Source organism: Stomoxys calcitrans, chromosome 5 (assembly GCF_963082655.1).
Source record: "Stomoxys calcitrans chromosome 5, idStoCalc2.1, whole genome shotgun sequence".
Lineage (NCBI taxonomy): Eukaryota > Metazoa > Arthropoda > Insecta > Diptera > Muscidae > Stomoxys > Stomoxys calcitrans.
This window is the reverse complement of record NC_081556.1, coordinates 21,521,543-21,534,649: the sequence shown is the minus strand read 5'-3', so window position 1 is coordinate 21,534,649 and position 13,107 is coordinate 21,521,543. Positions and strand designations below refer to the sequence as shown.

The 13,107-nt window shown below is 37.8% G+C and overlaps 1 protein-coding gene across 1 annotated transcript in view; it reads left to right on the top strand.

Moving 5' to 3' along the window:
• The first annotated feature begins 8,632 nt into the window (after window positions 1–8,632).
• The window catches only part of LOC106080877 (facilitated trehalose transporter Tret1-2 homolog), a 58,238-nt gene continuing 53,763 nt past the window's right edge, over window positions 8,633–13,107 (top strand). Inside the window, exon 1 of the mRNA XM_013242477.2 lies at window positions 8,633–8,838. Within this exon, the coding sequence (XP_013097931.1) occupies window positions 8,822–8,838 (17 nt within the window). The 5' untranslated portion in view covers window positions 8,633–8,821. The remainder of the gene's footprint in view (window positions 8,839–13,107) is intronic.

Sequence of the window (13,107 nt, the reverse complement as noted above, 5' to 3'; positions counted from 1 at the left end):
AAGTGTCTATGGCGCCACCCCACCCCCATAACACCACCCATATAGGACGTATTTGCTGACCATTCCAATATGAGGCTGTTTGGGGCTCAAATAAAGGTATTAGGGAGTAGAAAACGAATCTGATATCCAAATATGGGACCATGTATTTGGGGCACCGCCCCTTTTCCAAAACACTCCCCAAAGAGAACAAATTTGGGTTCAAGTGATTCCATAAACTCCGTTTAAACCAATGGCAAAATCGGGTTGAAATAAATGGTATTTGAGCACGATGCTGATAAATTTTTTTATAAAGGCCCACCTTAATAGGACATCATGACAATATTGGGCTGAAATTATGACTTTTCAGAATAGAGTATATCAAACACCCAAACATTAATGACACTGAACCCTCCGAGCGAATTCATAGACCAATAAAGATCATAAAGGATTCAGATAAAGGCATTTATATTCTTATACTGTTAGGTTAGGTAAGAGTGGCAGTCCTTTACAGACTTACTTAGACAATTTTAGGTGCATTGTGATACCACAGTAGCGACAGTCAAAGGCTTCTGGCGGGAATCGAAGCCACGACGCCTGCACTGGTAATCCAAGCACGCTACCAACTCGGCTACCGGGGCTCACTTTCTTATACTTTTAGTCAAGTGAAATACATAAACTATTTTCGTAGAATGGTATTTCACTAAAAGCCCTTTAATTGTCGAAAATAAATATTCAAAGGATAATTTTGTTCCATATAAGTAAAAAAAAAGCACAGGGGAGCGGGCCCAGTTCAGCTAATTCATATATAAAAATTGCTTTAATTTGCGCTAAGAGATTAAAAAATCGTATATTGATGGTTCCCTTCGAAAGTTACAAAATTTTGATTTTATGTTAGCAGAAAGAAATGTTCATTTGGATGTTATTGTCATTTGGTAACACTGACTGCAAGTTTCCTATTAACTGTTAATTTATGTTATTATTATTATGTTATGCAATTGAGATGGCAATCTCATAGACTGAGAACATAATCATAACTCAAGTTCAAAAGCCAATAGGCGTGTGTGTGTGTGTGTATGAATGCAAAGCAATTTTTACGCTCTTCTGAAAATATGAACATTCGCAAAGCTTTTTACTCAAGAGCTTTTTATGTTTCGTTGTATTTGTTGCTTTGTGGAAGAAGAGACAATTCGGGAGCGCTTACTGGAAAACCGGAAGTAAGTGGCTGTTGTTGTGGGTGTCAGAGTATAAATGAGACATATGTAGGCATGACTTACCTCAACTTAAAATGAATTACGCTGCTGGAAGTAAACAATAGAATGTATTGAATAAAATTGAAGTGTAAAGAGGCAATAATTGTATGTAATAATATTATCAATTTTTTTCTTAATATAAATCATTATAAATTGAGTTTATATATATTTTTTCATTTTATTTTTAAAGCGTTAAAAAAATACATAGCAAAACAAGAAATCTGTGGGGATAAGAAAATTCATGTTAGGGTCATGGTATTAGGCCCATGCTGTCCTTTAGAGCTTAATTAAAGGCCCATTATTTTTAATCTTAACCGAAGACGAAGGGTCCCCACTATCTTGCGATATATCAGAGATAGGTGGGCCTATCTGTATATGGTCTCATTAAAACCATACTTGGCAAGAATGTCCAGGGATCTAAAACAACTCACTGTTCAAAATTTCAGAGAATTTGGGTAGTAAATGCATATTTTAGGGGCTTACGACTCTAAATCTAATGATTAGCATTTATACCTTAACATGGTTTGATCTGGTAACGAAGGATCAAATACTCACTGTGCCAAATTTCAAAATAATCGGGTAATAAATCACCTTTTATGGGCCAAAGACTATAAATCGAGAGCTCTATCAGACATCGAGGATCTACTGTAGTCCACGGTTAAAAATTTCAGCAAAATCGAGCAATAAAAAAATCGCCTTTTTTATGGATTTAAGCCCATAAATCAGAAGATCAGTCTATACGTCAGCTACATCCAAATATGTTTCGATATAGACCATATTCCTTTCGAAAACCAAGATGTTTAGTGCAATTCACAGTCGCAATCTTTATGCAAAATCAAGCAATAGATGCAACTTTTATAGACTTAAGACCTAAATCAGAAGATCAGTCCATACATCAGCTACATCCAAATATGTTCCGATGTAGACCACATTCCTTTCGAACCCCAAGGTGTTTAGTGCAACTCACAGTTGCAAAATTTATGGGAAATGAAGCAATAAATGCGACTTTTATGGACCTAAAATCTAAATCAACCCTATCTGGACCATATTCGGTTTGTACATAGGGGTCTAGTGCAACTCACTTTACGAAATATTTTTTTTTTTTTTTTTTGAACTAAAGAACCTGAATAGACTGCATATCGGCATATGTGGCCGTTATAAACACATACGATCCGTTTTGGATCATCGTATGGAAAAAATTGATTTGTGCAAAATTTCATCCCAATATTTAAATTTTTGAAGGCTGCTACGTGATTACATCTGCCATCTGCTGGCACAATTGTTACCTATTCAAACGATCACAAGTAAAAGCGTGGTAAGTTCGCCCGGGACGAATCTTGGGAACCCATCACCATGGGTTTTGCTCATAATTTATACAATCTAAAATTAGTTGAAGGGCATAATTTTATTCTACATAGCAAACTTCTTTCAAACCAGCAAAAATTAAAGCTTCTAGGAACCAAACAAGAATAGTCGGGGAACCGGTTTATATGGGAGCTATATGAGCTTAGAGACTGATTTGGACCGTACTTGGCACAGTTGTTGATAGTCGTAACAGAACACTACATGCAAAATTTCAGCCAAATCGGACAAAAATTGCGGCTGTCAGGGACTCAAGAAGTCAAATCGGGAGATCGGTTTATATGGGAGCTATATCAGGTTATAGACCGATTTGGTATAGACTACATGAAAAATTTCAGCCAAATCGTAAAAAAATTGCGGCTTCCAGGGGCTCAAGAAGTCAAATCTTGAAATTAGTGTATATGGGAGCTATATCAGGTTATAACCCAATTTGGACAGTACTTGGCACAGCTATCGGAAGTCATAACGGAACATTGCATGCAAAATTTCAGCCAAACGGGCAAAAATTGCGACTTCCAGGGCCTCAAGTCAAATCGGGAGATCGGTTTATATGGGAGCTATACCAGATATTTTTTTTAAGCAACCAACGCGCAGGGGATGTCCCCTATATATGCAGTGCATTGCGTTGGCAATTAGGAGAGTTAAGGGTTGGAGGAGGGAAAAACAGTAGTAGTTATTATTAGTATTAACTTTAAATTTCTGAACGTCAATGTCGATGGGAAAGACATTAGCCGGAAGCCGATATCACATACGAATGGTTTGGATGAAAAATGAATTTTCTCGGTAATGCATGGTTCGGTCGACTCACCAATCAATTACAAACGGGCGTGAGTTCCGGGCAAATCTTGTATTCCAGGAGAACATCCTAACGTCAGGGATAAGAAGACGAATATCCCTGGAAAACGCGCCATGAAAATAACGATAGAGCAATACAACGCTACCCACATTCCGACGATGTTCAAGAGAAGCAATAGAGTTTGATACCCTACTGTCCCCAATCAACATAATCGCTCTCCGTTGAACCCGGTCAAGTAGCTCCAAGGATGATTTTGAAGCTCCTGCCCATATATGAGAATTATATTCCATCCTCGGCCTGGTGTACGTAGTATAGATATTGAGAAGATCAGAAGAGGTGAAATATTTCTTGCACCGCTTAAGAAAGCCCAAACACAAAGCTCTATATAAATCGAACGAAGTTATTACCGCCTCCAAAAGCGAGAATCTTTGATAAAAGTGCACCGCACCGATTTGTACCGTATTTGACACAGTTGTTGCAAGTTATGAATTGTGGCTTCCAGGTGCTCAAGAAGACGATTTATTTGGGAGCTATATCCAAATCTAAACCGATATGGTCCACTTGCAATCCCCAACGACCTACATCAATAGTTAGTATCTATGTAAAATTTCAAGCCAGTAGCTTTATGCGTTCGACCGCTATCGTGATTTCGACAGACGGACGGACATGGTTAGATCGACTCAAAATATCGAGATGATCAAGAACATATATATTAATGGTGTCTTAGATCAATATTTCAAGGTGTTACAAACGGAATGACTAGATGAGTATAGCCCCATTCTATGGTGGTAGGTATAAAAATAAGAATTTTTTTGTGCATTCAACGAACCATGCCAAAAAGCCATAGATTTATGTCAACGCACATGATATGAAAAACAGCCCACCCCATTCCTGTCAATGAAACCTCCTAGCCTCATTGAGTGCAACAATATGTTGAAAATAGGCTGTATCTATAAGGTCAATGAACGAGATTAAGCAGCAAACACTATCATAGTTTGTTTTTGGGGATGGTTTTTGAAGTTAAGAGATTTAGGGGTAATTATATTTAAACAATTAAAATAGTGATAAGGGATACTACCCTAGATATTTGAATTCAAATATTACGTTAAGAAGTCTCATAAATGTTTTATTTATAAATTAATGACTTGTGTGTTAATTTTTTTGTATTTTTGGGCAAATGTTTACAAATCTTCGATAATTCAGCTCAACAAATTTTTTTTATAATACATGGGAAGTTTTAAAGTTGGTGAGGAAATCTCTCACACCCAACATGCTTGACGAATTTAATGACTACCAATATAACGTACAAGCACAAACTTATTTGGCATAGCCCGGTCACATATGCAATACGATCTCCTCTGTATACATTTCAAGGTAGAAATGACGAAAAGGTTCCAATACGATACATTGCAATGCTGCAATGGCAGAATTGGCAACAATTCGAACATTCAATTCGAAACTAATACAGTCTCTCTTTATTTATTCGTTCTCTTTGGAAAACGAATAAATTGCTCAGAACAGTGTTGCCGTTGAATTTGTTTTAACTAAATTTAGAGGGAAGGATTTGCTAAAACAGTGAATTGAAATAAAATAACAAAAATGAAATAAAAAAGTTATATAAAATAAAATAATACAAAATTTAAATAAACAAGTAAAAATGTGCTAAATTCGGACGGACCGAATCTTGGGAACCCACTACCATGGATTTTACTAAAAACTTACACACACGAACTTAGTTGGAGGGCAAATGTGTACTTAACTACAATATTTCTGTCAATGCAGCCAAAAATTTAAGCTTCTTGGTACTTTGGAAGACTAATCGGTAGATCGGTATATACACTCAGAGAAATGTTTGAGTAAAAACAGCAAAAATGTTTGCTGTAACTGCAGAAAGTCTGTTGAAAGTGGGACAGCATTAATTGTATGCTTAAATAGCAAAAATTTCTACTCCTTTTAGTTGGTAAAAACTTGAATATAGCCTAACCCTCCGGACCCTCCCCCTTACCCTAATTTTCAGAAACGCCAGATCTCGGTGATGAGTAATGCGATTTAAGCGAAATTTTGTGTGCTCTCATATAGTACTCTAAAAATAAAAATTTGATACCAAAATTTCGGATGGGGTATCTAGGGGGCCGCCCCACCCTAAAACCTACCAAATATATATTTAGAGCAATCACGACAATACGGGACTCAAATGAAACGTGAAATGGGACCAATCTGATATCCAAATCTGGGACCAAGTTTCTGGGGGTCCACCCCTTCCTCAAAACACCCCCAAATAGAAATTATTTACTGACCATAGCAATATGGGTATTTGAGTGTAAAATACGAATTTGATATCCAAATGTGGGGCCAAGTGTTAGGTGGGCCGTTCCTCCCAAAAACACCCCTAAAGGAGGACATAGCAATATGGGGCTCAAATGAAAGGTCTTTGGGAGTAAAGCAGGAATCTGATATTAATATTCGGGAAAAGGTGTCTATGGGCCCACCCCGATCTAAGAGGCGATTTAAGCGGAATTTAATTTTTTTTAAAATAACCCAAAAACAGAAATTTGGTGTCCTTATTTAGGGTGGGATATCTAGGGGAGAGCGCCCCCTCCAGGGCCCGCCAAACGGAAATATAAACCAATAATGACAATATGGGGCTCAAATGAAAGATATTGGAGACTAGACCACGAATCTGATATATGACCGTCTACCTCACCTCCAAATATACCCTCATACCAGATATATTTACCGACCACCGCAATATAACGCTCAAATTTAAGGTATTTGGAAGTAGAGCACGAAAATGATATCCACATTTGGCCAAAATATCTGAAAGGTCGTATCAGCACCCCAAAACAGGACTTGTTTCCAGATCGTGCCTGTATGGGGCTCAGATAAAATAAGAGAGTGAAGAAGGTGCAGGGGAGCAGGCCCTCCCCAGCTAGTTAAATATAAAGATAACATCTTCATTTCAAAGTTTTGGTTCTTTGGCTCGTTTTCACTGCTAAAATCCTACGTATAAGGAGAAATTAATTAAATTTTCGGCCAAAATTTTTTTTCAGTGTAGCTTTACTCCATCGAAAGTAAGAGTGCTTTTGACAGACTGAAAAACGAACGTGCATGGCTGGATCGACTTAAATTTTCATGACAATCAAGAATATTTATACTTTGTAGGCTCTCAGATCAATATTTCAATGAGTTACAAACGGAATAACGAAGTTAGTATACCACCATCCTATGGTGGGGGGTTCAATGTCCGTCTGTCTGTCTGTCCATGTTAATTTGTGTACAAAGTGCAGGTCGCAGTTTTCATCCTATCATCTTAAAATTTGGTATAGGCATGTTTTTCGACCTAGAGACGAAGCCTATTAAAAATGGAAAACATCGGTTCAGATTTGGATATAGCTCTCATATATATGTTCGCCCGATTTTCAGAAATAATGCAATAAAATGGTTATTTGTAAACCGATTCTCTCGAAATGTGGCAGGAAGCATTATCTCTTGACTCACAACATTGCTGCTGATTTTCATGGAAATCGGTTTCAGTTTTAGATATAGCTCTCACATATACATATCGCCCGATTTTAACTTCTAGAGTCACAGCAAGCGCATTCTTTCTACCTATCTTGCCACAATTTTGCACAGCGCTTTCCTCGACAACTACCACAATATCTGATAAATTTGTTGTAATCAGTTCAGATTTGGATATAGCTCCCATATATATGTTCGTCCGATTTTGAGAAATGTTGCAATAAAGTGCTCATTTGTTAACCGATTCTGTCGTAATTTGGCATGAAGGATTTTCTTATGACTGTCGACATTACTGGTGAATTTCATAGAAATCGGTCCAGATTTAGATATAGCTGTCATATATGTATGTCGCTAGATTTTCACTACAAGATCCGCTGCAAGCGCATTTACTGACCAATCTTGCCAAAATATTGTACAACGCTTTCCTAAAAGAATACCACAATATCTAAGAAGTTCGCTCGAAATCGGTTCACAGTTAGATATAGCTTCCATATATATGTTCGTCAGATTTTGGGTGATTTGCTTTAATGTTGTCATTTGTCAATCGTAGTTATTACAGTTTGAACATATTTGCTCGAAATTTGAAACAGGTTATTTAATAACCGATCTGAAAACATCCGGCGAGGTCCATCAACATTGGATATAGCTCCCACATTGCACAGCGGCCCCGCACAGGGCAGCGGTATATGGAAACTATATTTACACCTGAACCTATTTTTATAAATTCAACCTATCCCATAGTTTTTTTTTCCGAATTTTGTAAAATCGTTCGAAAAATCCCTTAATTATTGCAATATTAGTCCAAATCCAAAGAACATATATATGTGGGAGCTAAACCTTAATCCGCACCGGTTTCTACCAATTTAAATAGGCTTCGTGGTATCGTTTCCCCAACTAATTGCCAATGTCTGTTAGCCGCGAAAGCCGACCAATTGGATTTGGAGCAACGCCTGATCATTCTTCTCACATGCCCTACACTTGCTATCACTTGCCGCAATAAGTTCGCTCGTAGTCCTATGTGCCCCGTCATGATACCGAAAATTATACTGATATCCTTCTACTTCCTTTCAGTAAGAGTCTCGTCTTCTCATGATCCAGATCTCTACATAGTATTTTCGTCGTCATAACCAACGTTTTACAGTTACATGTTCGCTCGTTAAAAAATATATTTAAATTGAAAAAATAAAAAAAAGTTCAAAAATACATGAGCTCAAATAAATATTATTTAACACTTACAAATTAAATGTAATAAATTTTTTCCCGGAAAAATTTGTTTCCAGTGGCAACACTGATTCCACTAGTCTCTCGTAAGCAAAAAGAGTAAATTGAGCGTATTTTCGAAATTAAAATCAGCTGTTCAATGTTTATGTTCCTGCATCCCTTACAGTTCCCACCCCCGTCCGTAAAATATGCCAGCAAACAGCTGTTAACAACCAATTCAAGTTCAAGTACTGAAGAGAAGCCGAAAACACAACACAAGAGAACACCCAAGACATTTAAGAGAAATATACAACGATCTCTACGACGAGTGGTGGTACAATGTTAGTGCGGCCATAAATACCACGAGAATTGACAATTTTATGGTAGTTTCTGTTTTCAACTACAGTGTGCGGTATGTTGCGATTGTAGGCGCCCCATTATCGGAGATTATTCGGTCATTCGATCCGTCATTTAAACTGTTTAACAATTTTATCAAATCGCAAAGTTAAATACAAAGTACAAAAATTGGCAAAGAAGCATAGAAAAATCGTTTGTTGTTAAAAAAAAAACCGACCAAAGAAGAAGAATAAAATCGTAACCAGTTTTGAAGTTTGTTGTGGAAGTGAAACTAAATAGTTGTGTGAAATTGTGTTTTAAACCTCATACAGTTGGATCTACCCCCTCCAAAGACAGACAATCACCACACCAATCAAAAATGGCCACAAAAGAAAGGTATAGGAAAAAAAAGAAGAGGCTTGTGTTGTGCGGAATTTTTATTAAGTCCCCCAAATTTGACAGAAAAAAACTCTTCCGCATCCAATAAGAATTGTGTATTACACATTTGTTTGTTGTGTCGGTCGGCAGTCAGACACGTTGTTGTTGTGTTTTTGTTTATTTTTTATATACAAATTTTGCCTGGAATTCGGAGCCTTACTTGTTTTGTGCTGTAATCGTCATCACTTTGTTGCCCTTTTGTTCTACACCAGTGGCTAATTAAATGGCATCACTTTAACGAAAGTGATTCAAACAAACAAACAATCAAAAAAAAATAAATAAAAATGTATGCCTGCAGTATAGGAGTGTCAAGGAAAACTGAAATTATACAAAATTAAATATAATGTGTGCAATTTATAAAAGCGAAAACTGCACATGTTCAAGAAACAAAGAAATGCAAAAAAGGCTACAGTTGAGGGAAAAGCAACTGGTACCCTAATTTACATATAAGGTGACATTCAAAACATGGAAACAAAACTAATGCACAGTGATTGTTACATTATAGCACAGTGATTCTTATATTATGTTTAAAAGACAGTTTTAGCAAAAACAAATGCCTCAAAACTTTTAAACAATCATTTTTGAAATAACAATAAAACTTGTTTAATATAGATGAAAAAGAGATGAAGTAAGGTTCACCCAGGCCGAATCTTATATACCCTCCATGTTGTATCGCATTCGATCAAATGTGATCGTTTAAATAGGCGTTATATATATTAATATGGCAACTGTACCACGTAATGGACCCATTTGGGGTCAGCTGTTCCACAGCGAAACTGTCTGTTTCACGCCCTTAATTCGAACTGCGTCGACCCGAAAGGTTTCGGGTTAACCAAGTTGATTGGCACAGTCCTCTGGCCTTCACCGCCAAATCGTCTGCCCTTTCACCGTTATGACCCGGCAACCAAACGATGCGGATTTTGCCATCCTCAGAGAAGGCATTAACCTGCTTACACTGCAAAACTGTACGTGACCTTACCGTCATGGTTGTTATTGCCCTTATGACCATTTTACTGTCCGTAAGGTTATCGTTAGTCGGTATCTAGTGTGTCGCCACTGCACCGCCTAATGGCTCCATATGAGGATATTTGCCTATCCTACCTTCCCAATCTTGAAAAAGACGGCCATGGCCCCGTAGTACGCCATGCCATTAGTCTTAGCCAAACTTGTCACGGAGACTTGATCAATGCCCAGCACAAGGAGAGTTCCTTCCTCCTTCTCCTCCCTGTGGAAAACCTCCAACTTCTCCATGACCAAATCTTAGTTTTGCTTGTTTAAGACTTCCACATGCGTTCCTTCTCGATTTCGCCACCCACATTCTTGATGAAGACCGTCTCCTTTGTCAATCCCATGGCAGTCGGTTGTACGTACCGGATTGACCCGAAGAAGTTCTTCATCGGCAAGGGCTGCCACCTCAGTGTATAACACACTGCTACGACAACAACAACAAACGTCGACTTTGTAATTTGCGCCCCAGGGAGTGGATACTTTCAACGAGCTTTTTGGCGGTATCAATACATTCCGATGACGCAAAGCGCAGCATTAAGATGTCCCCTCTATACTCGCAGCTCATAATTCGTAAGGGTAGACCCCCTCAGAATTCAACACATGTTCGATAACCCGTTCGATTACCAAATTCCTCACCTGAAACCGACGATCTGGTGGACATAAGTCATCTCATCTCTGTTATGCTTCCTTGCCAATCAAGCGTAAGAGGGCGGCTCCTTACCATTCTCTGCGACCATCTTCTCCTTCCATGATGGCTATGGTATCCGACGTCCCAGTTCTCCATGAAGACTCAGGGGCCGTGCGCACTACCTTCGACTTTGTCTACCTCCGCAGGACACTGGGGGGCTGGCTTGGTCTTCCCAGAGTACTAAAAAGCGGGGAGCTTTTCTCCTTCTTCAGGGTCTTGGCAGTGTTATGCTCATCCAATTTTCTCATCTGATTTTCTTTCTAGCTTCCGTTGAAGTGCTTGGAATGTCATTTATATCCCTTCCAGCATACTGCGCTTTCGCCAGATTGCCTGCTGGTACTCACTCCTCTGTCTACTTTATTGTGTACCCGATCGTTTTCTCGGTCTGCTTGTGAGCTTAGCAAAGCCATCGATCACTTCTGCCGTCATCCCGCTATCCTCATCTCTCGATTCGGCTGTGATGACTGTTTAAAGGCTGGGGACGAACTTTTCATCCCTCTGATTTATCCGCCTTTTCCTCATTTCTAAGTCTGACGACTGGTAATGCGCTTCGACTTACAATAGATAAATACTTTATGGGGTCAAGGTGTTTCAAACAGAATGAATAAATGAGTATACCGGTCACTTCCCCCGAATGAATATCACTTCACGTTGTATTCATCATAGATCTTCACTGAGAACAATTCTTATCCGATTTGGCTGAAATTTGGCATGTGTTTTGGAAAAGTGTTTTGTAACGATTTCCAACTATGCTAAGTATGGTTGAAATCGGTCCATAATCGGTCTATCATATAAACCGATCTGGGGTCTTGACTTCTTGAGCCTCTAGTGGGCACAATTTATATCCGATTTGGCTGAAATTAGGCATGAAGTGTTTTGTAACGATTTTCAACAATGGTGCTAAGTATGGTTGAAATCGGTCCATAACCTGATATAGCTGTCATATAAACCGATCGATCTTGGATCTTGACTTCTTGAACCACTAAAGGACGTAATTCTTATTCGATTTGGCTGAAATTTTGCATGACGTGTTTTGTTATGATTTCCGACAACTGTGCTAAATATGATGATTCCAATCGGTCCATAACCTGATATAGCTGACATATTAAACGATCTGGGATCTTGAGTTCTTGAGACCATAGAGGGCGTAATTATTAGCCGATTCGGGGTTAATTTTGTACAACGGCTTTTCCCATAACCTGCAGTATACGTGTCAAATATGGTCTGCAACGGTCTATATAAACCGATCTCCCTATTTTACTCCTTGAGCCCATAAAGGATGCAATTCTTTTTCGTATAGGCTGACATTTTACACTAATTGTTGCACTAAAAACAGATGCCGGGGAAAGAAAGAAAAATTCAATCCATGGTGGAGGGTATATAAGATCCGGCCAGGCCGAATATAGCACGCTTTTACTTGTTTATTATAATAGATATAATATTTAGGAATTCTCATAGAGTTCTGCAAACCGAAAAAATTATGAATCGATTATTCTGTTTACCGCCACCAAATTAAAGATAATTTCCCTAAGCTATACGTTTTCTACAAAATATTGCTATTTCAGAAAATCACCACAGTGGCATGACTTTTAAATATACTGTGCAATTTATTTTCCATTTTCTTAACTCATTTCTATGTTTGAACACAAAATCGACGAGGGAATCCATCCATTGAGCAAAGTAAATTTATTTCCATTGTTTAGAATTTTGTATACTTTGTTTAATTTCTTTTTCGCCTTTCTAATAGTCATTGTATATTTTTTATCAGTTTGACTGATTAAATGCATAAAGCAGGGGACGCGACACATTCAAGTATTCCTCGTTCATTCTATTGTTTTTGTTTTCTTTTCTATTACTAGGCAAATGTTTAGACTAAGAGGCACAACAATATTTAATGAATTAAATACAGAACTTTTTTTAACAAGAAAAGAATTTTACAAAATATTTCACGCTAACCTAGTTTATTCATTAAATTTGTTTACTTCAAGTTCGTGACCTAATAGCCAATATACATGCACCACTTATAGACTTTTGAGGTCTATTGGTAATGTCTTCTTGTGTTTTAATAAAATGTGGTAGGGTGAATATGAAACATTAAGATTCGTCTTGCGTTCTATTTGAGATACTTGCAAGTTTGTTCTTGATTATTGCATAGCCGACCATTGTTTGATTTTCCTGCTATCAGCTCTGTTAATCTTTTTATTATATAATCTTTCGAATGGCGCGATTTATAATCACAACTAGTTTCAATGTCAATGACTAAACATGATGAATTGCAACGCGAAAATTGCATTATATTTTAAAACATTTGAAATGGTTCAATGTGCTTCAATCGCGATCATTCATCACCAGTGTTGCCATTTTTGGTAGGTTCCTACCAAAATTGGTAGGTTTTTATTCTTTTGGTAGGTTGTTAGCTGACCTCATATTTTGGTAGGTTTTGCCAACATATAAATATCAAGTCAATTGGTGAATGGTGGGGGATAACTTAAAATTATTTCACTTCTTGTCGCCACTGTTTATTTGTTTAT